This window comes from Halyomorpha halys, unplaced genomic scaffold (assembly GCF_000696795.3).
Source record: "Halyomorpha halys isolate HHAL.00 unplaced genomic scaffold, Hhal_1.1 Scaffold579.1, whole genome shotgun sequence".
NCBI lineage: Eukaryota > Metazoa > Arthropoda > Insecta > Hemiptera > Pentatomidae > Halyomorpha > Halyomorpha halys.
In genome coordinates this window covers 291,972-318,540 of record NW_027112775.1, presented here as the reverse complement: position 1 = coordinate 318,540, position 26,569 = coordinate 291,972, and the positions used below count along the sequence as shown (strand labels likewise).

At 29.9% G+C, this 26,569-nt stretch overlaps 1 protein-coding gene across 1 annotated transcript in view; it reads right to left on the bottom strand.

Annotated features, from left to right (window-relative positions):
• LOC106684417 (metabotropic glycine receptor) overlaps nucleotides 1-26,569 on the bottom strand; it is a gene marked incomplete in the record, with an annotated part of 252,339 nt that overhangs the window by 31,835 nt on the left and 193,935 nt on the right. Inside the window, 1 exon segment of the mRNA XM_067050546.1 lies at nucleotides 1,047-1,152. Within this exon segment, the coding sequence (XP_066906647.1) occupies nucleotides 1,047-1,152 (106 nt within the window).

Genomic DNA, 26,569 nt, shown 5'->3' with positions numbered 1-26,569 from the left:
AATATTTCTGTATTATTTTTTTTTAAATTCATTAAATTGTTTTTTTAGTAAACTGTTCTACTGCTGTGATTGTTTTATTTATGCGTTGATATCTATTGGTGATTTCCGATAATCTTTTTAATTAACTTTGGATGTAATTCAGTTGTCAAAGTTTTCACTAAAGTTTCCAATATAAACTTATATCAGCTTTGATATAATCCAATCACAGAGTCCAATCTCTTCATGTTTCAACACAATTATTAACCAGTTATTTATAACACTTTACAACACAAAAGGTTTATAGTACAGCAAAATGATATATTGGATTTTGTTCACGAAATCTGGGTTTCTGAACCATTATGTTCAGTCACACTGTTCTCTGAAATTATAACACCGATTTATTTTAATAATATTTTTTTTTTAAAAGGAGCATTAAATGCCAATTTTATATTTCTTTTTATTTAGTATTTTTACAGATAAAGATTCTAAAAAATGTCTTAAATGATTTTCACAGACACACCCTACAGTATTAATTTATAAAATTTGTGAACCGATACTTCTGTAAACTTATGAATAAATATGATATTTTCTGTAAACATATGTATCAGTAAATATGATAAGGGAAATTAATTATTATATGATGATTCTGAACATTAAAAAAAAATAAAAAAAGATCAAAGATAATTATTAATGAATAATAATAATAATTAATGATTCCCTGAAAACCGATCTTTTCAAAATTTAATAAATTACATATAATCATATTTTCTTACTCAATTAAAAAAAATATTCTAATATTATCATAGTGGCATCCTGAACCTTATTCAAATGTTTCAATATCGTACATCCATTCTAAATATTTTACAATTTTATTCGTAAAAATAATAAAAGAAATTTAAATTATTTATACAAAATTTTTATCAAATAGATAATATTATTGCTCTAGTTAATTTAAAATATATAGTAATTTTTTATAAAAATTACTATATATTTTAAATTAACTAGAGCAATAATATTATCTATATTATATTTGGGCTAACATTTATCAAATAGATAATATTACATACCTTGCTGCCGAATATGAAGCATAGAAGAACTGTGACCGTCATTTGAGTGTGGCAGAAGAAGATTATGTAAAGTAGATCTGGATTGGCTGGGGATTGCAGGAAAAGCCTATAAATGATATTATGAATAAATTAATTACTATTTCATTAATTATTATAAAAAAACAAAAAAAACACAGATAATAATTAAACTGTTTAATGAGAGCCAACGTTTCACCCCATTATGCTGGGATTCATCAGCGGGGCTAAACTAAATAAAAATAACTGGACCCTTGTTGGGCAGGAACTTAAAAAAAAAATCACTGGTAGCTTGTCGAAGTAATAAATAATTTCTAAGCAATTAACCTTAGTTGAATTTGAAGGAAATCACGAAAAAACACTGCGAAGTAAATGCTGGAATGCACTACATATAGTATATATACATACACTGCTATATAAACATTCTCCAGTTTGGGAACCGCTGATAGGTAAGTAACAGTCAAAAGTGTCTGTTGTCAGAACAACCATAGAAACATGAAAACATTTTCTTATGAGCTCAGTTTATTTGAGCATATTTCGTTACTATTCATTAACTTTTACGACTTTATATGTTACGTGTTAATATTCCGAAAAACTTTTCTTTTTCCAACTTCTTATTATACATATATATTACTAATCTTATTCAACATGGGAATATATTTTCCATTAATTTTCAAAACAAATTGGTAAGCACTTTTTAATCATAACTACGTCCTTCTCAGTTCTCAAGTAGATTTAGGGCACTGAAGTTGTAATTACGATCGTAAACCAGAACTTATGTTAAAAGAGTCATTATTGATAGTGTGTAACCTAGTGTAACTATGTGATGGTGATAAAGAAAAATCATTGACCACTGGTTATTTTCAAATAAAGATTTATTAATTGATTTCAATTCAAAGTAACGTAAAAATGATTTAATGAGTTATAGATACCATTGACTTGTAGTAATATATGTAATAAAATTAATTATAGCAATATAGTAGGTAATATAAATATGATATATAATGAAGTTATAATAATGGTGATATAGCAATGCAATGGTTTAATAAAGTTTAACGATACTTTATGGGTTATATAATTTATTTATTCAGTCTGAATCGCTTGTGAATACATGAGAATGAAAAGCGTCCATTTGCTAATTTCACATTCGACTATTTTTTCATCGATGTCTGAAACAATTTTTCTTTGCTTTGCTTTTTTATTTCCCAATAAAGCAAGGCTCTGGATGAAACATTAGAAAAAGCATGGTTATAATATGTTTAAAAAAAAAAAAATGAATCAATTTGAACAAATCAAATTACCAATATATTGATATATACCCATAAAAAGCTATACACGAAGCAGACTTTATGCTAAAAAAAGCTTGAAGAGATGTTTTGAGAGTTTTTTTTTCAGATTGCTTAATAAATGCATTCTAATATCGTGTGAGATAATTAATCTAATTATTGGTATGAAACGAGTTTATTGGACGCCATCTTGTTTACAATAATACAGCTGCGTTTGTAGTATTGTAAACAAAGATATTGTTATTGTTTTATACGGTTCTAATGACTAGAATAGTGTTGCTAATGTAACTAAAGGGTTTAAATTAGATATGAAAAAATTAAAATTCAGATATTTGTATATTGTCCATTGTTCGTTATACTGTGCAGTATTTCAAAAATTTATATTAGTATATTATCCCACACATGCGATTTTAAATTTTTTTTTACCATTTATTTATTGTTATTTACAACTGTATAAAAATATATATAGAAGTAAATTTCCTGTAGGTGATATGATACAAACATGTAGAGAATCTACTCATTGATAGAACTTCAATAACATTTCTAGAGGTAAAGATCTCGAGGCCATCTTCTTTTCAGACGCCTAGGAGGATTCTTAGGTAACGAAGGAGAAGCCAGGTTAAAAACAAGTGGATTTGGGCGGTTGAGAAGTTTATCATGGAAGGATTGGTATCTGGTTCTGGCCAAATCGCCAACATATGGGACATTGAGGTCCTGATGGATGACTTGATTTGTGACGAAGTAAGGAGCATTAAGGATTTTCAACTGTAAGGATTGGATTCGGGAGGAATTTGATGGTTTAGTGGAGCCCTTATATAATTTAAAACATTTTGTTAAATCAGAACTTCATGAACCACGTATTTGAGGTTGCTTATCAATAATAAGTCTTTCACTTCCTTTAGAGTTCATGTCCCATCTTCAGAACTAAAATGCATTATTAATATTTTGTTAAAAGGTTAATTTTTAAATGACATGTTATGGCTTTATCCTTTTTTCTTTATTTTTTACCTTTTTTTAAGGTCTCTATAATAATATGTTTCTAAATATTATTAATTTTTGTATTATTTTTAATAATATTAAGGAAAATAAAATTAAATCCTCTCCCTCAAAATTTGAGGTTTTGGGTCATGTAAATTAGAAAAAAATCCGTCCATCCGCCATCCACGTTTTTTTTTTCCTGACACAACTATTCGATGTTTTATATATTTATATATATAATACAAGTTGCATATCCTGATGTCTCAGCCACTTATGAAAATTAAAAAAGAACATAAGGTGTTTTGTAATAATTATACTAGATCTTATTAAAAGAACGAATTAATCATACATTTTTTAAATTTTTTTGTAACTAATTTTTAATTATATTGACTTATGATTGAAACTGTGAATATTAATAACTCTAAATAGAACAGAAAAAGTCTACAATAAAAAACGTGAAAAAAATATTGTTTTGTAAAATAATAAGCAAATATTATGGTTTGTTGTTAATTAAGTATTATTAATAATTTATTATAACTCTAATTGTTGTCCTGGCTATGGAATGTAAAACCCAAAGTCATGGACAACTGAATAAAAAAAAATGAAACAGTGGGATTCTTATCATATCTTGCATTAGTAACATAACATACCTTATGGGTATATGATAAAGTCCCAACGTGTGGCTTGGAATAAACTGTGAAGTGGTATACATTGTGATGCGGTTTTAATACGTAGAGTCCATTAGCTCCATTATTATTGGGTCATTTCATATGGAATGTCCGTTTTTACTATATCAGAAATTCAAAGTGGGATTAGTGAATTTTTGTTTTTTATTACTTTCAGGTTTGAAGATTATAATGAGCTGTAATAAATCTTCTCTTTTTTGATAATATTTAATATGATTCCAATTGATTTCACATTGTTTAATATGCCAACAAAAATGACCATAGAAAAACGCGATATTCCTGTTTGTTTTTTTAAGAGCTTAACATGGATACTCGGCAGTACGTTATAGTACAAGAGCCCAAAAGGAGAAGAAAGGCAGTTATTTCACCCCAATTTTTGATTACTTAATTGAAAACTAGATATAATTACTAGTCAAAATTGATGAGTCTGCCAAGTATAGGTAGGGGGAATAAAAAATAGCGGCTGTTTCATAACGTTAAAAATAATTAATTTTTTATTCGGAGCTCTATATTATTACAACTTCCAACAAAAATAGAAAATCTAAGAGAGCATCATTTAAAGTAGAGTAAATTTTCTAAAATGTAAGCCCTAATAGAGCTATTTACGTTCAATAGTTCTCGAGATATAGCTTTTTAAAAATCAACATTTCAAAAAATGTACTGAAATATCAGTAGGTAGTGAATTTATTTTGAAAAATCTATATCTCAGGAACTAAGTGATGTATAGATGTCTATTAGCACTCAAATTAAAGCTATTTTAATGAGATTTAAAGTAATTTATGGTGTTTATTTTTGTAGTAGTAGTAGTTTTCATGAAATTTGCTAAAATAAATTGATTTATAGTTTATAGATTTATTTTAGAAACCAATTGTCGCAAAGATATCTGTCTGCACTCAAATTAAAGCCAATTAAATAGTTTATAACGTTTATCTTTGTAGGAATAACGGATTTTATGTGTTAACAAACACAAAATGTTAATTTCTAGTTGTTCGTATAAAATGTTGGATTTTTGATCAAATATATCGTCACATAGTTCCTGAGATATAGATTGCTCACAATAGATTCACTAACTACTGATATTTCAGTACATTTTTATGAAATGTTGCTTTTTAAAAGGCTATATCTCGAGAACTATTGGACGTAAATAGCTCTATTAGGGCTAATATTTCAGCAAATAGCAAACTCTTCTTTGAATAATATTCTTTTTGATTTTCTAGTGTTGTTGATAGTTTTTTAAGATATAGAGCTCCGAATGAAAAAAATAATGTTTTTTTAAGGTTTTGAAAAAGCCGCCATTTTTATTCCCCCTACCTATACTAGGCAGACTCATCAGTTTTGACTATTAATTATTTATAGTTTTCATTAAAGTAATCAAAAATTGGGGTGGGATAACGGCCTTTTTTTGTTCCCGGCCAGTACCATGGCGTTCGGGGAAGGATGTAACAAACTGTTACTTGGGGTTTAAAAAACTGTTGGCTCGCGACACAGATTTGGATAACCAAAAAGAGGAAGACCTCTAGCTATTGACGATGAACTTATGCTTACTGTGAAAGAAAACCCTTAACAAACAGTTAAAGTAAAAAAAGATAGACCATTGGTAAAGTAAAAAAAGATAGATCTATGAGTATCTCATTAAAATAATGAGCGGCAGAAGCTGAAGCGTTATGAGACATTTACGCTTCACTGCTTACCAGGTAAAAAATAGAAGATTCATTTATTGAAAGGATAATCAGGTGTGATGAAAATTGGATTGTATATGACAACAGGCGTCAATTAGGCCAATGGTTAAATATCGAAGAAGGACTAGGACACATGATAAAACTAAATTTGTATTAAAACAAAATAAATCAATGGCAGGAATAATTGATTGGAGAAGATGGTCGGGGGGGGGGTGCGGTCAGCAAAGAACAACATAAATAAAAAAAAAATTATTTATGCCGACGTTTTGACCTGAGTTTCAGGTCTTCATCAGGGCTATAGAACAAAAGAGATAAAAACCAACATTTAGAGAAACATAAAATTGAAAAGAAGTAGACCAAACAAATTTGGAATTATACAAAATATTGAATTGGATAATAAATTATAAAAAATAATTGATTGATAATCATGGAATTAGATGGTAGCAGATTGCTAACAGTGAAAGATGAAATATAATATTATGCAGGTAAGAAGGTATGTATATTATAAGATATGTAAGTAGTGTATAAAATACTGAAAAAACAAATATTGAATCTACAAATTGAACAATAAGACAGAAAATGAAATATAGTGCGTGAGTGGCTTATATCTGAATTTTATAAGTTAATATTCACACTGTAATTCAGATATATTCACTATATTTCATTTTCAATATTTGTTTGTATACTACTTTTTTTTTTCAATTTTATGTATCTCTAAATGTTGGTTTTTATCTCTTTTGTTCTATAGCCCTGATGAAGACATGAAACTCAGGTCGAAATACCGGCATAAATAAATATTTTTTTGTTTATTTATGTTGTTCTTTGCTGACCGCACCCCCCGACCACCTTCTCCAGTCAGTAATCTACGGTCAACTATCTACATTTCACGGTAGGAATAATTATTTTTTACTTTTTTTTGTCATACCTTCACATCAACATCCTACTGCAGTGACATCGACATAATGCACAAAAAACAATAACTTGCATTGGTTAATCGCAACCTATTCTCTTACACAACTAATCCAGACATCATGTTTCACTACAGACATTGAAGAAACTAAACTAAGTTCTTCCTCACACACCTTATTCGCCAGACTTATCTCCAGCAGATTTCCATCTGGTTAGAAATTTGAAAAACTTCCTTACAATAACAATTTTTGAAAATGATTTTCAGGTCAAAAACGCATTTTTGACTCCATTTTATCAAAAAAACCTAACTTTTTCAGTTACGGGATTGAAAAGTTGATAACATGTTGAGGAAAATGTATAGAAAATGAGAGTAAATATATTGAATAAAAATGTTTTTATTTCATAAAGGATTTTTTTTTGGTTGGCTTAAGTCCTCCATTGAGGACCTATACTGCCTAACCATGGTGGGGGGTCACGTTTTTCATTTTGCGGAACCACCACTTAATAAAAAAAGTCAACGCCATGGGCTGGATTCAAACCGGCGCCGCCCGCAGATTTCAGATTGATAGACCTACGCCTATCCACCTGAGCGACGGACGGACCAATTTTTCAAGTTGTTTTACTAAATAATTTTTTCTGTGAAAATTGACATTTTATATTAAACGACGAAATATTACTGCATTCATTGTTTGCTTTATTAATGACATAGATTATGTTCTTGCATTTTTTTTTCCAAACTACCGTAGGCTCGGCAGATTCAAGCAATAATTTCCGAAACGGTTTGGAGAAAGACAAATTGGATTGGGATCTGGTTTTTGGCCGGTAGATGGGACCCGTCAGTTGGAGGGTGAGGTTGGAAGAAACAAAGGGCTCTGGCACAGCTCCAATCAGAGGTATCATTCCGCAGATGATGCCCTACCTCCATTTCAGTGGAATTTTTTAAAAAATCGAAATTTAAGATTTGACAGTCTTTATAATAAATATACCCACTTAAGAAGAACTGGACGAATGCCAAAACTAGGAAACGTAGTCATTTAACGAAGAAATTTTGCTATCTTAGAGCATTGTTACTCTGGTATAAGATGATTTTTCCTAAATTTAGGACATTTTATAAAATATTACTAAGTATTAATTTAATAAACGGTTTTTAAAATATAGATTAGATGATACGAGTCAATTTTTTTAAAAATAAAGCATGGCATTAACATTGAATAAATTCCGTCATGGAACCTTCACAAAATTTTTTTCTTTCAATATTCAAAATAATTATTCTATAAAATTGACATTTACTCAAGGTTCCAGGTTAAGACCATTCTCAATTATCTTTTCTTTTTTTTTTATTATTTATTTATTGTAATTTACAACTGTACAAAATAATACAACAGGTAAATATGTAGTATGTTTCATATACACTTGAAAATCTTGGGAAGGAACCACCCATTGGTGGTACTTCAAACATTAATTTAAACTAGAAGGTCCCGTGGCCATCTTCTTTTCAGACGCCTCGGAGGATTATCAGGGATTGTTAAGGATGAAAGATTAAGAATTAATGGGTTAGGATGGTTAAGGAGTTTGGAATAAAAAGACGCATATCTGTTTTGGATCAAATCTGCAACGAATGGGATGTTAAGGTCTTTATGAATGAGTTTATTTGTGACGTAATAAGGAGCATCAACGATTTTACGTAGGATTTTGGATTGTAACGATTGGATGCGGGAAGAATTTGATGGTTTGGTGGAGCCCCAGAGCTCAATTCCATATGTCCAAATTGGTCTGATTATTGAAGTGTATACTAATTTTTTGTAATGAATGGGAAGTTTAGAGCGTTTGTCAAGTAAGTGTTGTAGCAATCGGAATCTACGAGCAGTTTCTTGTCGTTTCAGTCTTGTGTGTGGATTCCAAGTAAGTCTCTTGTCAAGATGGAGTCCTAAGTATCGAATCTGCTCAACAGGTCATTATCTTAAATTTGGAAAATTAAAATTAATTATCCTATTAAATTAAAAATTATATCAATATCCACAGACATAAAAAATAATTAAATAAATGTTATTTTAAAATATAATATATAAAAATAAAAAAAAATAAAATTAAATCTGTACTTCTACAACCCATGAAGGGTCAGGGTTGCAGTACATTAGGGGTATTCAAGATGTGTTAAATGTAGAATGTTTTACCATGTTAAATGTTATAAGGATAGGATTTTTAACAGCCCAATTTCAAGTCATATTAAAGGCTGACTACATAAGAGCTCCTAGTGGATTTTCAGAACAGCTTGCTTTATAACCGTACCTTCCGAAACTTCATGTTATTGTTAACTTTTGATTAAAGTAATTTATTACAACATGCCTTAAGTGAGTAAAAAGTGGAAGTTGTGTAAAAGTTTGGCTACTGAGTGTCTTGTTGATCTTCAGGCTTGTGAGGAAGAGAATCAAGATGAGCTAATTGACAACTAGCTTACATCATTACACTATTATTATTGTCATCCATTGCTTTATTAGTTTTAAAAACATCCAAAACAATACTAACACAATCAAAGCACAAAATACGAGCAAGTAACCTAATCCGACAACAAACCAAACGGTGACGAGCTCAGCTGGCCTTTAGCGTGATGTCATTCTCCATTTAACAGACCTAGTAACAGACTCTCAACCATGTTATATGTTATTTCGTTTTAACATGACAAAAGAAGGAGATATTTCTCCATTTAACATAAGTTTTTCCGTTTAACACGCTTTAACATGTTAAACTAAGATCATGAATGCCCCTTTTGTAAGGAAATGCTGTTACAAAACCAACGGTTGTGAAATGAGGTGATTCGGTCAGAAACACGCTCGACCACCAGATTTTTAACCAATTAAGTATACCTACTTTATGACCCTACAGTGAAAAAGAAAATAATTATCACACCCGGGTCCTTGGAGTTAGTAACACTCCCTTACCACAGAGCTAACCGCTTCCAATGATAATTAAAATTTATTTTAATGAAAGCTAGTAATATGTACTCATGTAAAGCTTACTGCCCATCTCAGGACTAAGGTGGTTAGAAATATAATATTATAGGTTAGAAAGTGGTCAACAAAGTTTTATTAATAAATGAAAAGTCGTTTTCGGGTAATAATTTATAAATGTTACGATCCAAACGTTTTTTAAATTATCTTTTTCTAGTCTGAAAAAATTAAATTTAAATTTTGGAAAAAAAAAACCTCTTCACAGCTTAATATTTTTGTCGACATAAACTTCTAGTCAGTTTATATTTATAATAATTTCACAATAAACAAACTTTTTTTTTAAAGAAGTGTGGTACTTTTGGGCTCTGTTCCGGGTGGCGGAAACCTACGTTGCAGATTCTCTACATTTAGAAAAACGTAATATAATAGTTTAATGAGCTGTAATTCCATGTTAGCTAAGCTGTTCTCTGTTACAGAACAAGTTTATAATCGTCTCCAGTCAAAACAAAATGTGAAGGGAAATTTTCTCTCCTCACAGTACAGTTCAGTGTTTTCAGCAATAATAATTTAAAATTACTGGAATACATTTTTTCTTTAAAAAAAAAAATATATTTTTAATTTTTTCCTTTTGTCCATGATTCACTATTTTCACAATACACAATGAGATTACTATTGAAAAAATATGTAATTTACAAATTTACTAAAAATAATAAATCTTGATAATAATACTCAATATTTCAGTTAACGATAATTTAAAAAAAAAATAATAAATAGATAATCTGTCCCACTACAACCCATGAAGGGTGAGGGGTGCAGTACTTTGTAAGGAAGTGCTGTTACTAGGCTGACGGTTGTGCAAGGAGGTGATTTACTTAGAATCACGCTCGTCCAACAGATTTTTACTCAATTAAGGGCCCCCACTTCAAGAGGCTGGGTGGATACCGAAGGACTCCCGAACCCACTGGGCCGACTCACAGCTACAGTGAAAAAGCTAATAATCCGACTCACAGCTACAGTGAAAAAGCTAATAATCCGACTCACAGCTACAGTGAAAAAGCTAATAATCCGACTCACAGCTACAGTGAAAAAGCTAATAATCCGACTCACAGCTACAGTGAAAAAGATAATAATCCGACTCACAGCTACAGTGAAAAAGCTAATAATCCGACTCACAGCTACGGTGAAAATGCTAATAATCCGACTCACAGCTACAGTGAAAAAGCTAATAATCCGATACACAGCTACAGTGAAAAAGCTAATAATCCGACCCACAGCCGGATTCGAACTCGGGTATTTGGAGTTAGTTGCCCAGTACCTTATCACTGAGCTATCCGCTCCCTACAATAATTAAAGTACATTTTATTGAAAGTTAATAATGCGTCCTCCACTCTGGACGAAGACCCCTTCAAAGGTTTTAACAATGAAAAAATTAACTTTTTACGAGAAATTTTTATCTAATTATCCAGAATTTTTTAATAATATTTTCTGTTTTATCTATTCCGGTAACATGAAAATCATAGCGATGTTCCATACTGAGTTTTATTGTTCCTAGAAATTTTTTTAAAGTATATAATTCAAGAGGTTTTCCTATTTTATTATTTTTATTTTAATGATGATCCAGGGCTAAATCACTTGATGAACTGATTTATTCATTAATGATTTTATCCTCGGTACATGGATATTGATACAATTATTTGATAGATAGAAATAAAAATACCATACTTTTAGAAACTGTAACGGAACATGTTGAGACCAAAGCAGAGAATAAAAAATATAAATTCTCAATAACATATGAAACATGTGGCACAGGATTATAATGGAACGTGATCAAGTCACCGTCACTATATATGTTAATATATAATATGTTTTACGGCACATTGAGAAAGTTATCTGCCACATTTGCATGTACATTACATTCACATAGTCGTTCCTTTTCGGAAGCAACAGTCACGCATCTTTTTATATCACTATTATTTTATAGATGCATATATTTTTAATGTTGATACATCTTTTGATAAAATCATACTCCTTGAATTTAATTCAATCTATATTTATTTTTTTGGAAAGTGTTTTTAAAACATTTCTTATTGTTTAAAAATGCGATATCTCTACCCTATTAGATATTCAAAATTATAATATTAGATGGTCCATAAAAATTATAAATTTATTAATAAAAGCGAAATACGTAATATTTAATATTTGTGCAGGGATTGGATCGCAATATGGGCTACCGAAGTTTCTCCATTTCAATTCCCTTCCCTTATACTAGCGAGAATCTGAACTTCATCTGCCCCCATTTGAGTTGGATGGAAGGAGTTATAATCATTCAGTCAGTCACAGGGTGCTCAGTGTGAGAAAAAACGCGTATTCTGGTTAAAAAATATTCCCTACCCCTGAAGTAGCTAAGAAGTTAATTTGAATTTGAACTGAAAAGAAGATGGCCTCGTGACCTTATATTGTAAACTGTTTTTAGAGTTCACCTACTGGGTAGTTTCTCTACATCCTGTATCATATCATTATGTCATTATCATCAAATTTACTGGTTGTATTTTTTATACAGTTGTAAATATCAATAAATAAATAAAAAAAAAAAAATAAAGAATTTGAACTAGGTGTGATGTTTAGTAACTTGAAAAGTTCTAGTTATGAACGAAGCGAAATGTTTTATTTGATGAAATAGATGAACCTTGAAAGAGAAGGCTTACAATAATCACCTTAAAATTTGCCATTTTTGGGGTTTGTAAGTGAAACTTGGAATGAAAAATTTTTATAATTTTTAAATTTATTATTCTGAGACTAGGCCTCTTTAGAACAATTATAAGGTAATTATAATAACCAATATTACAATATACTGGGATATATAATCCTTGAATTTTTTTTGAGCTCATATTCAACCTCTCGGCTTTCTCTAGTACCTTTATTTTATTTTTCTATAGTACTTTTATTTTAATTTTAAATTCTTAGAATTCTGAACGAAGTTCCTAATAGTAAACGAAGCCACTTCATAGATCTATTTTCACATTCTCTTCAATTTTCACTAAAATGACTTTAACTATTTAGGTTAAAGTCAGTATATCAATATAAAATCTAATAATAGTCTAATAAAATATCAGATAGGTCTTACCCTCATTGAAGTAGCTTAATAGGGCTTAAGTGCTGAATTTTCAAAATATATTCTTCTAAAGTACCTTCAATTTTGTTTATTTCTAATAATTAACCATTTTATTTTGTTAGCAGTATTAAAAAATGTATAAATATGAACTATGAAAAAATTTGATACTTAAATAAAGTAGACAAATGGAGAAATATAAACAACTGTATAGGGACTAAACAAAAATTGGAGACAGCCGAGCGTGTCTGTTCTCTACCGATTCCAGTCATAAGGTACACGAGTTTTTTTATATTTTGTTAAACTATTGCATTCTAGACAGGAACAAAGTTGATGTTCCTTAGTCGCACAAGATTTTTTTTTTTAATGATTTACGTTTGATAATAATTAAAAACGTGTCACAATTTTTGTGCGATTTATTTATTCAACTTGTTTGCCAATTTAGCAAGCCAATATTTATATAACTTACTTCCAATATTCTCAAGTACGTGATTTTGACAGTTTGCTTTAAAGATTGCAATACTCCTCTCTGTAATATGTTTCATATATTGGTACCTAAGTTAAGGTAAAAAGTACTTTTACGAAGAATTTCAGGCGCCAGTTTTCTATTCAATAAAGATTCGCAACTGGGTAAGAACCACATTAAATACGTCTAATAATGGAATAATTTATATACATTACTTCGATTTTAGGTTTGTTACATACTTCTGGGGGGTTTAGGGAGAATTAAAAATGAAAAACAGTTTTTTATATAAAGACGCCATTTCGTTTAACACTTAACTTGAACTCTTGGAAGCAAGAGAGTGAGAGAGAGAGAGTTATGAGAAAAATAATTCCTTCATCCAGAGCACGTCCTTTTGTGTTTTGGAACACTCCCGGAATTTCAATGGCTTTATTCCATTTTCTCGTGAAATTTGAATTTTAAATAAAGCTCATTTTGTGAAATTTCCACACCACCACAGCTCATATTATTGCTCAGAATGTTATTTCCAAGAAAATTTTGGTTGATAAATAATGAGAAAGTAACTCTATAGAAGTTGAAATCGGCAACGTTTATTCACCGATACTTGTGAAGATATGTAAATAAACTAAATTACGGCCAAGTATAAAATTTTTTCAACATTTTGTGAATAATAATTCTACTTAAAATTGATAACTCAAATAAACCATTAAGTTCCCAATTGTATTATATAATTGTCAATTGTAATTACATTTTTTATCAAGTTAAATAAAAAAAGTTAAACTTTTTTCGTTTTATTATTTTTCCCCAAGGAAAACTCAAAATGTTTTTGATAATAAGTTCCATAACAAGTTGTAAGACTCATGTAGCTGGATTCCTAAGGAAAGTGAATCTATATATATATTTCTGATTTTATTTAATATATTTTATATGTTTATATTTCTTTTTTGAATTAATTAATTAATTAAGTATTAAGTACTTGTGTATATTAACGTTTAATATCCACTTATATTTCTTATTATTGTCATACTCTACTACATTTTATGTTTATAACATCTATAGTAATATTACAAGAAGTAATTTTTTGAAGTGTTTGGATCAGTATGAATCCTACATCATCATTTTTATTAGACCTTGGCTGGATATTGAGTCAAAAAGGGGGGGATTATTCGACTAGTCTCTCACCCCTCTCTAACCCCTTTTAATATTGCCCATTGGACTGTTATTATGTTGTGTTAGCAACTCACCGCAGTTAAGCAGCCCATCGCAATTTTTTGCGAGTTCATTGGTATAATTTCTTTTTTAACGGTAATTCTCCCCACTTCTCGCCTACTTCCTTGCATTCCTCCACTTTTTGGATTTGCATATTTATGGCGGACATATGCCTAGAATTTTAAAGAACCCTTTTCAATAAATCGGCTGGCCGCAAATGCCACTTTATAGAATCGATTTTTCACATTTTCTCTGAAACGACCGAAACCATTTAGGGTAAAATCAGGGGAATAACTTTATTGAAATATAAAGTTGTGCTGCCCAAGTGCATTGGGTTGCTGTTTACACAGTATACTTATTTTAGACTTATCAGAAGATATTTTTAATCTAACAACAAATAGGCCTATACAAGTATACAATAATAATTACAAACATTAGTAGTATACAACATTAGAACATGATTTCTTTTTTGTTTCATCTCTTTGGTTTTTTTTTTTCTGCTTTTTTTTTTTTTTTTTTTAAATCATGTGATCTTTAATATCAGATAGGTCTTATCCTCATTCAAGTAGCTTAACAGGGCTTAAGTGCTGAATTTTCAAAATATCTTCTTCTGAAGTACCTTCAATCTTATTTATTTCTAATAATTAACCATTTTATTTTGTTAACAGTATTAAAAATGTATAAATATGAACTATGAAAAAAATTGATGTTTATATAAAGGAGACAAATGGAGAAATAGAAACAGCAGTTTAGAGACTGAATAATTAGATGCAGTTGAGGATGTCTGATCTCTCCCGATTCCAATCATAAAGCTTTGTTATCTTTTGTTGCATAATACAACTTATAAAGTGATTGTAACTGAGAATTTTACTTTAAATAACAGAAAATGCATTGAGTAATTGCAATTACTTTATAGATTACATAAAAAAAAAGATTCATGAAGTTCCACTCCCAGTCACCTATAGTTAAAGGTGCAGTGACCTATAACTCGGGAAACCCAACCTCAACCCGAAGACTAAAGCCCTGGCTGCTGCCGGATACCCTGTTATAAATTCTATATTTATCAGTTCTGAATTTGTCACTCTAAAATTTTATTTTATCTTAATTTCCTTTTTTTTATCTCTTCATGATTTTCTTAAATTCACTTTAATTTTTTGTTTTATTTATGACATTGTATATAGTTAGGGGTGTCTTTTGTATGTGTAGTCTCATACAAAAGACACCCCTAACTATATTAAACCCCCTCTCCATAATCAATTGTTAAAAAAAAAAATGTACCTCATACATTAACCATGTAATGCCCACCAGGCCGATTTGGCGTTAAATATATAAATACAAAAAAAAAAAAACTTTATACAATTAGAGTATTCATAATTAGCTCGAAAGCTAATTATGAATACTCCCGATTCCATTCGTATGTACTATTGTATTCTAGGCAGGAACTAAGTTGATATTCGTTATTTTCCTTCGCCTATTTTCCTTTTTAACGGCCATTTTCCCCACTTCTCGGCCACTTATCATCTTCATTCACTTTCTGCCTTAATTTCTAGACGTAAGGTTTATGTCTCGAATTTGTATTTATTTTTCTCGACCTTTATTTTGCTTTTTAACCGTACCCGATCATCTTTCTTTTATTAATTACTAATAAATAAATAAATTATCTTTCAACAAAAAATAAAAGGTTTTATCATAAAACCATTAATAATATTATAGCTTTTATAGGGCACATGTTAGCTGTGTTTTCAGATTTATTAGGTTTGATTAGGCACTTTGGAAAGGCTGTTTTAATCAGGGTTACTAATTGATTCAGTAAATTCAAGCAATCTTCGGCCCATGTTATTCTAAATTGCTATAGCCGTTATTACCTGCCTAATCGTTGCGGTAAAACCGTGCCCCCCAATAAAATTTATATCCAAAAGTTTCGGAGTATTATTAAATGAAAAACATTAAATGACACAGGAAATATATCTTGAATTGTATTCCTATTCTCATATTTTATATTAGTGAATTTGATTGGATATTTTAATTTCATTAATTATTTTTTAGTAGAGGAGAAAGTGGTAATATGGACCCAAATTATGTTTTTAAGTATAGTTCCCTATTGGGTTGAAATATAAATTTAAGGTTTGAGTGGGGACCCAAACTAAGTATATCGAAGGTAATTTTTTAGTTTTAAATACCAAAGGATCATAATTATTTATTAAGTAAAAGAAATGAAAGTTGGAGAGTTTACTATTGATCAAGGTTAGAGTTGGGCAAAAGGAAATTACAGTTACAATTACGAACCGATTACTGTAATTTGAAATTACATTTACACTTACAAATAATTGTAATAATTACAAATAATTGAGGGAGCATTATAAGGAATTTCTATAGTATGTTGTAAAAACGATAGCTAATGTAAATTTTTACATTTACTTCGTTTTATATTTAATAACTAAACAAATCGTTTACAGTTATTAATATTTTTTCTATCATGCAGGAATACTTCAAAATATGTTTAGTTAATTTAGTTCACTGCTCATAGTTAATTTAATTGAATTTAGAATTGACGGTTATGCAAACATTGCTAATTCATTATGGTAAATATTTAATCTCTCGACTGCTGGAACTACTAAGCACACAATTATATTGACGCAATGTTAGGTTTCCTTCTAGTCGAAACAGTTTCTGATTTGTTTTAGGCTAGAAACACAAAACTGGATCCAACATGTCTGGTTAAAACAGAGTTTATGATTGGTTTTGTTGTTTTATGGTGTTTGAAAATTTCTATTGGTACTTGTATTGATGGACTAAGCATACATAATCGGATCGTTTTGTGAAATACCGGGAAATAAAATGCAATATATAGATGATAAAAAAGTTATTCAGAAGTTTCCATAGAATTTATCATAATATCCCACTATCCAAAAATCGAAACCTTCCTTTTTTTAATGGCTGCTAAGTTTTTTCCAATGGATTATTTTTTGTATTTTTTTTAGTTTTATTGGGGCTTTATACTTTCGGCATTTGTCATAATTTTCTGGTTTTCTTAAATTCCAACATAAGGCTTCCTCAGTCTTCCTCATGAAGAAAATCACAATATCATAAAGATATTAATAAGTGCAAAAGCGACCAATAGATAATGAAAACAACAGAGGACCAGATGCAACATCAGTTAATGTTTCAGTTGTGCTTGGCGTGAATAAATCAAATATTTGAGTATACCATGGACGGAAATACAGCAAGATGCTTTATACCACAATCTCGCAATTCCATTAAAATATTGCTGGGATTAATAAAAAAGTTATGAAAGTGGTTTAGAGTAATATTTATTTAAATTCACAACTGTATTTACATAAAAATACATCTTGTAAATGAGGTGTTAGATTAAAATGTTGTAATACAGTCATGTAGAGAAACTACCCGTTGGTATTACATTACATTACTCTAATAACATTTCTACATTAAAAATCTCAAGGCCATTTTCTTTTCAGGCACATCGGAGGATTGTCAGGAAGCAGGGTTAGAAAGTTTGGATACGATAGAAATTCGAAGATTTGGTAGAACCCCAAAGCTCAAATCCATATGTCCAGATAGGCTTTAATATAGTCATATAGAACAGTTTTTTGTTAAGGATTGGAAGTATAAACTATTAGCCAAAGTTTGTACAAAGTAAGTGTTGTAATAGTCGGAATCGACGTGCAGTTACCTGTCTTTTTAGTGTTGTGTGAGGATTCCAAGCTAGTCTTTTGTTCAAATGTTGTCCATGCTAACGAATTTAAGAGAAATAATCTTATAGAAACTATAGGACAGTCGGTAGGTTCACGAAGGGTAAAGTTCATTTGATGGGATTTTTAGGAATTTATTTTGACATCATTCTTCGTGGGGTGTGATATGTGATTAGAGAGTTTGGATGCAATTAAAGGGTTATTATTAACTTCGAGCTCAAGTGTCATCGACATACGCGGTTATGATAGTGTTAGGATTGGTTGGGAGTGTCAGCTGTGTAGACTGTTTCGAGGATGGGACCGATATAACAACCTTGAGGAACACCATCAGAATAATTTTAAGTCCTATGACCTGGGTTTGTGTTAACCTGGAAATATTGTAGAGTTACGTTTCTGTAAGGAGAAAACATTGTTTAAATCTCTGTCCGTGTTACAGAATCCCAGGCAATCTTAGCAAAGCTGAGAGAGTGGCCTGTTTTCGGCTAGTGACAGGACATGATCTGCTCCAAAAACACCTCCATCGAATTGGCATCGTAGATTCCCCGAAATGTCCTCTATGCAACATGGGGGACATGGATGGGGACCATCTTTTGGCGTGTGTTGGTCTGGTGGATGTTGAGCGAGATACGGACGAACTAAGTGGGCGAATAAAATTGTATTGGGCTGCGAGAAGGAAAATGGCGTAATAGCCCACTTCCTGTAGTGTAGGGAAAAAAAAATAATGCCACTTACTGTTACTGAGACAGCGCAGAAATTGTGTTGTATAACTTCGTATCGATCGGGATTCGAGTAGCATACAGTTGAGAAATTAAAAATTTTAATGTCAAGAACAGTCCCATACTTGATTAAATAAAAATATATTCTACATCCTAATGTTATCACCTATTAGGACCCATACAATTCAATGAATTCCGTCCAAAAGTACTACCTATATTTTATACACTCCATATTCGTCTATGTCCACGTCCCAATTGACATTGAATGGTAGGGTTATGGTGGTAAATTATAATGTATATTTTTTAATAGGATACGTTGGTTTTTAAATTATTTTTCACTTGTTTTTTTTATGATTTCATCAATTCATTAATTATATAAGTACTTGTTAATTCTTGTATATATCACTGCTTCTTATAAATTAAATTATTTTAAATAAAATAATATAAATACATATGTTAGCATAAACAACACTAAGTTTTATTTATTTCTAATCAAAAATTGTTTATATGTACTAAAATTTGAGAAAACGTATCCTTTTCCCTAAGTTGAGGCTGCCACATGAATTCTTCTAAGGTAAAATGCCAGGAAATTCCGATTTCTTCCTCTTCTTTTATTTTACCATTTATCTGATCCCTAAAATCCTTCGATTTTTTGCGAATTCGGTAATGTCTTTGGATCAGCAAAGTTATATTTATGCTTTACAATTTGATGTTTGTAGTCTAATCTTTATAGATTAATGTATGCATTCCATGAATCTAATACAACTACACTTCTTGGATGTATCCTTCTTTCTATTACATACGACAATGTGGATTTTGATCTGTCCTTCTTGTTTGGTTTCTCGGCAAATTCTTCTAAACCCCTTGTTGAGAAAGGACGTTTCCCATGTTATATTTCCTTTTCGTAAATAAACTTTCATCTATTCCAACGAATTTATCATCCCTAACGATACAAGTTTGATTTTTTTTTCAATCTTCCATATACACATTCCACGAAGGTTATTTCAATCAATCAGTGAGGTTGAGACATTTCTAAATGTTTTAAACAATATTTTATACTTTGTAAGTGCTTACTCCATGAAGAGATAAAGTTTACTGCATTTTCTAAACTTTCTTTGGAATCAGCAAACCCTGTTTCAGTTCTTATTCTGATGTTTTTTCTACAACTTCGTTTGTAGCATCTCTAATATACTTTTTTTTTTTTTTAATTACCAAAATAAAGATCAATTATATGGGCATTTGAACACACCTTCATTCTATGAACGGCTATCATATGACTTTGTCCATCTCAATTAGTAACTTTGCTCAGTGTGGTACTTCACTAATAATTCCTAATCTGATCTTCAAAAACTTGGAATTCCATTCCTTACTCCATTTGTCATTTATATTTGCTTATCACTTTTAAATCTTACCTCTTTAACACTATCCCTTATAACGCGTGTATTAGAAAGGCCATTCTATGCTATAATTAGTCACTATGGCTCATGTTATAAATTGTATATGAATAAAATTTTCTGAAACTTTTGTATGAACACATTTTTAATGCAGTAATATTGTTTCTACATTAACTCTATTTCAATTTAAGATGTCAAGCACCAAATATCTGATATTATAATTAATTTTTCCAAAATAACTAAAGAATTTATTATAAATAATATTAGTGATTCGGATTCCGGACTTGAAGAATGAATGACAGTGGCATATGAGGAATTAATATACAATGATTAATGAGATGTTAATGACAGGTATGTTCAAATGAGTCATTATCGACGCAGCACGTAATGTGGTTTCTGTACTAAAATTAATGTCATCTGTCAATAGATTAAATAGACTGACAGAATAAATAAATATAACACTATGCCACATTTGTTCAATTATAAACAGAATGTGTTATATAATTATGTTACTGTATAAATTAAATTTTTTTTAAATGTCAAATTAATTATTTCATTTTCAACTTCGACATTCATATTATTCTGAGGGTGCAGAATAAGTTATGTGGAAATTTATAAAGATCTTTCCACGAGGGTGCTGCGGGAAAGCAATAGCTAATAATTCAAATTAATCTTATAACTTATTTGGAAAAATAAGACTAATATACCTTGCTTATAATTCCTATTAACGAATGTGGAAATAAGTAACTGAAAATATTAATTGATCAAAGGTAGATATTTCATAGGGAAAATTAGTAAGAAATAACACTCTCATTGTATCTAAAGAGTTGCTATTGTGTAGAACATGTTTCATTGCGAAACATTCTAAAAGTAGATATTGACTTTGATGGATTTTATTTTTTTTAATTTTTATTATTCATTTATTTTTTTTATTATTAATTTATTAGAATAGGTTATTACAAAAGATATTTGAAAAAAAAAATACATAGAACTGAAAACGTGATCAGTGAAACCAAATTCACAGTGACAATGAAATACGAATACGAAACTATTCGTAAACCTGCTAAATAAATTTAATTAAAGGGAAGAAAATAGCCTTGAGAAATAACGTATTAGAATAAGTTTTTATACGAAATGTTTCACCTGAAGTCAGGTAACAATTTAAATTTTTTAAAATTGAAGAGTAGATATTTTTATAGTGTTAGAAAAGGGGTGACGGTAGCAGCGTTGTAACGCGCCTGTCTGCCAACCCTAAGGTTGCGAGTTCGAGTCCCCGGTTCTATCCGGAATTTTTTCAAGCATATAATTATACAATACTTAATCACAGCCTCCCCCCGGGCATTTGTATCGCCAGTTAGCCAATGGGTGTCACTCGCAAAAAAAGACGTGGGAGTGACGAACCCATCTTATGAAAACCACGTGATGAAACGCGCGATGTATTTCCTAAGTACATCACGCGAGGCCTTGGACCTCCACGGTCCGTCGCGCCAATAATATTAATAGTGTTAGCAAAAAACTATAAGAATTATTATGTTTTAGAATCAAATAGCTGCTTATAAGAGTGAATTGAATTATTATTTATAACTGTTAACTAGTATCTATTTTTTTATCAAAGTTAAAATATGAGCGGAGCATTCATTCATAAAACTAAATGTTAAATCTTTGAAATTTACATAATGGAAGATGATTTCAAGCACTTTAACTAAGTTCCGCGGGAAAGTCAGCAGTTATGCAAATAATTTTATTTGGAAAGTTTTAAACCTAAAAGATTATAGTTATCGTGGATTATGGGAATGATCATAACAAGTACTTCTAATTCTTGTTGGATGTTATAGCTACTTACTTCCTACTAGCATAATAAAAACTCTAACTTTTATCGTTTATTTCTGATTCACGAGGTTTTTTTTTTATTCCGACTGGTCCAACAAATAAAATTTACTTCACACACGATTTCATAACATTAATTATGATATATTTTTGCGGTTCTTCAGACAAAATATCAAATTAAATTAAAGCTCTGTGAACTACTTAAAATATTGTTCCCACCTCAGAACTATTTATTGACAGTGAAATTTACTTATTCTAAAAAACAAAAAATAATATTGAGGTTTTATAGATGAAATGAAATTTTTAAAAATATCTTTATTGAAATTTACAGCTGTATATTACATAATAAATTCAGTGAATTTGATTTTAGTTAAAATGGAATGTTACAGGCGTGTAGAGAAACTACCTATAGGCAGCACTTTAATAACATTTTACATTAGCAGGTCTCGTGGACATCTTCTTTTCAGGTGCCTCGGAGGATTGTCAGGAATGGAAGAGGATGCAAGTTTAGAAAATAGGGGGGTTTGAGTGGTTAAGGAGTTTATAATGGAAGGAGTAATATCTGGTTCGGACCAGATCTCTATTACATAGGGAACATTATGGTCTTTATGTATGATTTTATTTGTGACAAAGTAAGGAGCATTGAAGATTTTACGAAGGATTTTGGATTGTAAGGATTGGATACGAGAAGAATTCGAAGGTTAAGTGGAACACCAAAGCTCAATTCCGTATGTTCAGATAGGCCTTATTTAGTCATGTAGATCAGTCTTGTGTTATGGATTGGAAGTTTAGATCGATTGTCTAGTAAGTGCTGTAATAGTCGGAATCGACGTACAGTCTATCTTTTCAGTCTTGTGCGAGGATTCCAGCTTAATCGTTTGTCCAGATGTAGTCTAAGGTAGCGGATCTGTTCGACAGGGGTAACTAGAGTAACATTATTAAATGAAATTGTAGGGGAGTCGGTAGGTTTAAGACGAAGGGTAAAGGTGATTTGATGAGATTTGTTGGAATTTATCTTGATCCTCCAATGGGATTGCAATGAAAGTTAAACATGTAATCTATACTTGTTTTGTTATTGATAAGATTTTAAATATATTATTTTAATTTATAGAGTGTTTTGTTCTATCATCGGACAAAAATTGGTTTTTAGATGAAAATATATTTTAAACACATGTTTAAAACAAGTTTTACAAAAACCCTCAATTAGACGGATTTCAAACTTCGAAATGAAATCCCCTCCTCCCCCCTCAAAAAAAAGCGTTAATCTTAACCAGTTTTCATCATAAATTAATTATTTAATAAAATGATTTTTATACACAGTATACAATATTACTGTTGTTATTTCCGTGATAATTTAAAAGAAAAAAAAAGACTTTTTACAGATTAATAATTTATTTCTAGAAAACAGTAGTCTGATAACAAAATAACGCGAAATCAGTAGTTAGTGAATTTATTTTAAGAAAAATTTATTTCCTAGCCATCATCATAGGCAATATATTAAACAATATAATTTCATATTATTAACAATATTAAAACCATTACCAATTATAGTTAGCAAAACTTAATTATAGTTTCACTACCTCATATTGATTGATATAATTTCGCATAATAATGCCCAGGTCAAATATAATACATTCAAACATTACCCTATAAACATAAATCAATAAGGAAATCATATATATTTATCATTAAATTTGCACCATTAAATATATACATTACCTATATTCGTCACTATTACACTTAAATTTAAATTATATTATTTGCAAACTATGTTGTTTTAGAATTTAAAAACTTACCTACAATAACATTATTTAACCTACCTCACAGCAAGGATAGGTATATTATAATTTTATTTTTAAAATAAATCAATTATATGTAACTATCTAAAATTCAATGGTATTAATCATAAATTAATTAGACTTAAAATTTTTTTATGATTTTGGTTTAAATTTCTCGTTTCTGAATTAAAATTAACTGTTTAGTAATTTTTTTCTGATATATAAATAGCTTCATGCGTTTTTCTCTTAAAATTATTATTTTCACTGGGTAAAATCATTGGGTTTTCAAAATCAATACTATGTTTATTTTGGGATGCATGCTGCACCAGTGCTGTTTTATTTGGGTTATTTATCTCATTTTTTGTCACTTCTGTGCTGATACATTCTCTCTCCCAAAAATTGTTTAGTTTACCTATACAAGTCGTTGTATAATTTACGCAGGGATTTTTTCTTTTTTTAAATGACCTGAAATTTTATCAATTAATATGAGGCAGTGAAACTAACATTAAGGTATACTAGTTGTAATTAGTAATGGTTAAAAATTGTTAACAATATGATTGCAATTAAAGATGTTATTTAATAGATTCTACTTAATGATGGTCGGGTCGGCCGAATTATTGGACATTTAATATAAATTAATAAAGAATTGTTTAGAAGATATATTTTATTTTAATAAAAAAATTGTTGTTAAATTCATTTATTTTTAATAAAGAATTATGAATCGTTATCATATATAGTTTATTTGATTGATGTCCTGATGTGCTAAGAGTTATCGGGAGCGGTAACTTGAAAAAATGTTTTTCAAAATTTCCTATTAACATTCTCTCTATATAATACAAGAGCCCAAGAGGAGAAAAAAGACAGTTATTTCAATACAATTTTTGATTACTTTAATGAAAGCTATGTATAATTACTAGTCAAAACTGATGAGTCTTCCAAGTATAGGTACGGGGAATCAAAAATGGCGGCTGTTTCAAAACGTTAAAACAAATTTTCGTTCAGAGCTCTATATTTTCAAAACTATCAATTTGAAGTAGAGTAAATGTTGTAAAATATGAGCTCTTATAGAGCTATTTACGTCCAATAGTTCCCGAGATATAACTTTTTGAAAATGAAATATTTCATAAAAATCTAGTGAAAGATTAGTAGTTAGTGAATTTATTTTGAGAAATCTATGTCTCAGGAACAATGTGACGTATAGATGTCAATCAGCACTCAACTTAAAGCTAGTTTAATGTATTATAAAGTAGTTTATGACCATTATCTTCGCAGGAATGGTAGTTTTTATAATATTTGCTAAAATAAATTGATTTATAGTTGTTCGGACTAATTTTCATGTGCTAAATTTATATGCGAAAATCATAAAAACTACTAACCTTACGAATATACGTGTCATAAACTACTTTATAACAAGTTAAATTTCCTTTATTTTGAGCACTGGTAAACATATATACGTCTTTTGATTCTAGTGATATATTTTTTCAAAAATCAAACATTTTATCTGAACAACTAGAAATTAAAATTTTGTGACTTTATTTTGTCAAATATCATAAACATAACTACTCCTACAAATATAAACGTTATAAACTATTTTATAGTACATTTAACTAGCTTTAATTTGAGCGCTGACAGACATCTGTACGTTATATGGTTTCTAGAATAAATATTTTCATAAATAAAACTTATTGTCCGAATAGCTATAAATAAATTTATTTTAGCAAATATCATGAAAACTACTATTCCTTCGTAGATAAAGGTAATAAACTACTTTATAGTACATTAAACTAGCTTTCATTTGAGTGCTAATAGACATCTATACATCACTTAGTTCCTGAGATATAGATTTTTAAAAATAAATTCACTACCTACTGATATTTCAATACATTTTAATGAAATGTTACTTTTTAAAAAGCTACATCTTGAGAACCATTAAACGAAAATAACTCTATTAGAGCTAATATTTCAGCACATTTACTTTAATTTAAATAATGTTCTCTTAGGCTTTCTAGTGTAGGTGGTAATTAAAAAAGATATAGAGCTCCGAATGAAAAAATAATTTCCTTTTACGTTTTGAATCAGCTGCCATTTTTTAATCCCCCCTACCCGTACTTGGCAGACTCATCAATTCTGACTAGTATATATACATATTTTTCATTAGAACAATACAAAATTGGGTGAAATAACCGTTATTTTTTATTCACGTCTCTTTTACTAATACATGAAACTTGTGATTGTACCTTGTTACATCTCTCCGCCATTTTATAAGCTGGAGTAAACGACAAAACAAGTCATCTTACCTAATTAAGACAGTCGTGATTAATTGTATAAAAGATTGATATTCACTGTAAAGACCATTACTACTAACAAAAATACTTTATTAGCTGGCTTTAAAAGAAAAGGTTCAGCCGACAAAATTTTACTCTGTCCTTAGAAAACGGAAGAAAACTGTTGATTTCTACGTACAAAATTACGTGTTAGGCACATGGACGTAAGAAAAGCTGAAGGACATACATCCACGATTAATCAAAAAGAAAACCTCATTTTTTAACTTATCTCCAAGGATAAAGCTCAATGTCCATAGGTACAACTGTTCCATTCGTATATGAGATCGTCTGGCCATTCTAACCGGCCCAGGGAGTTAGGGCGTCACCTTTGCCTCTAGTCTGTAGGGGTTCAATTTCTAGGGGGTTGACTTTTATATTGCCAGCTCCATGGAAAGAAAACTCGCCCTCCGGTCTGGTTTGACCTGTATTACCTGTTGATAAACCCTTCCTGTAGATAATAAAAATAATAAAAAAAAAGTTTCCGTTGGTACA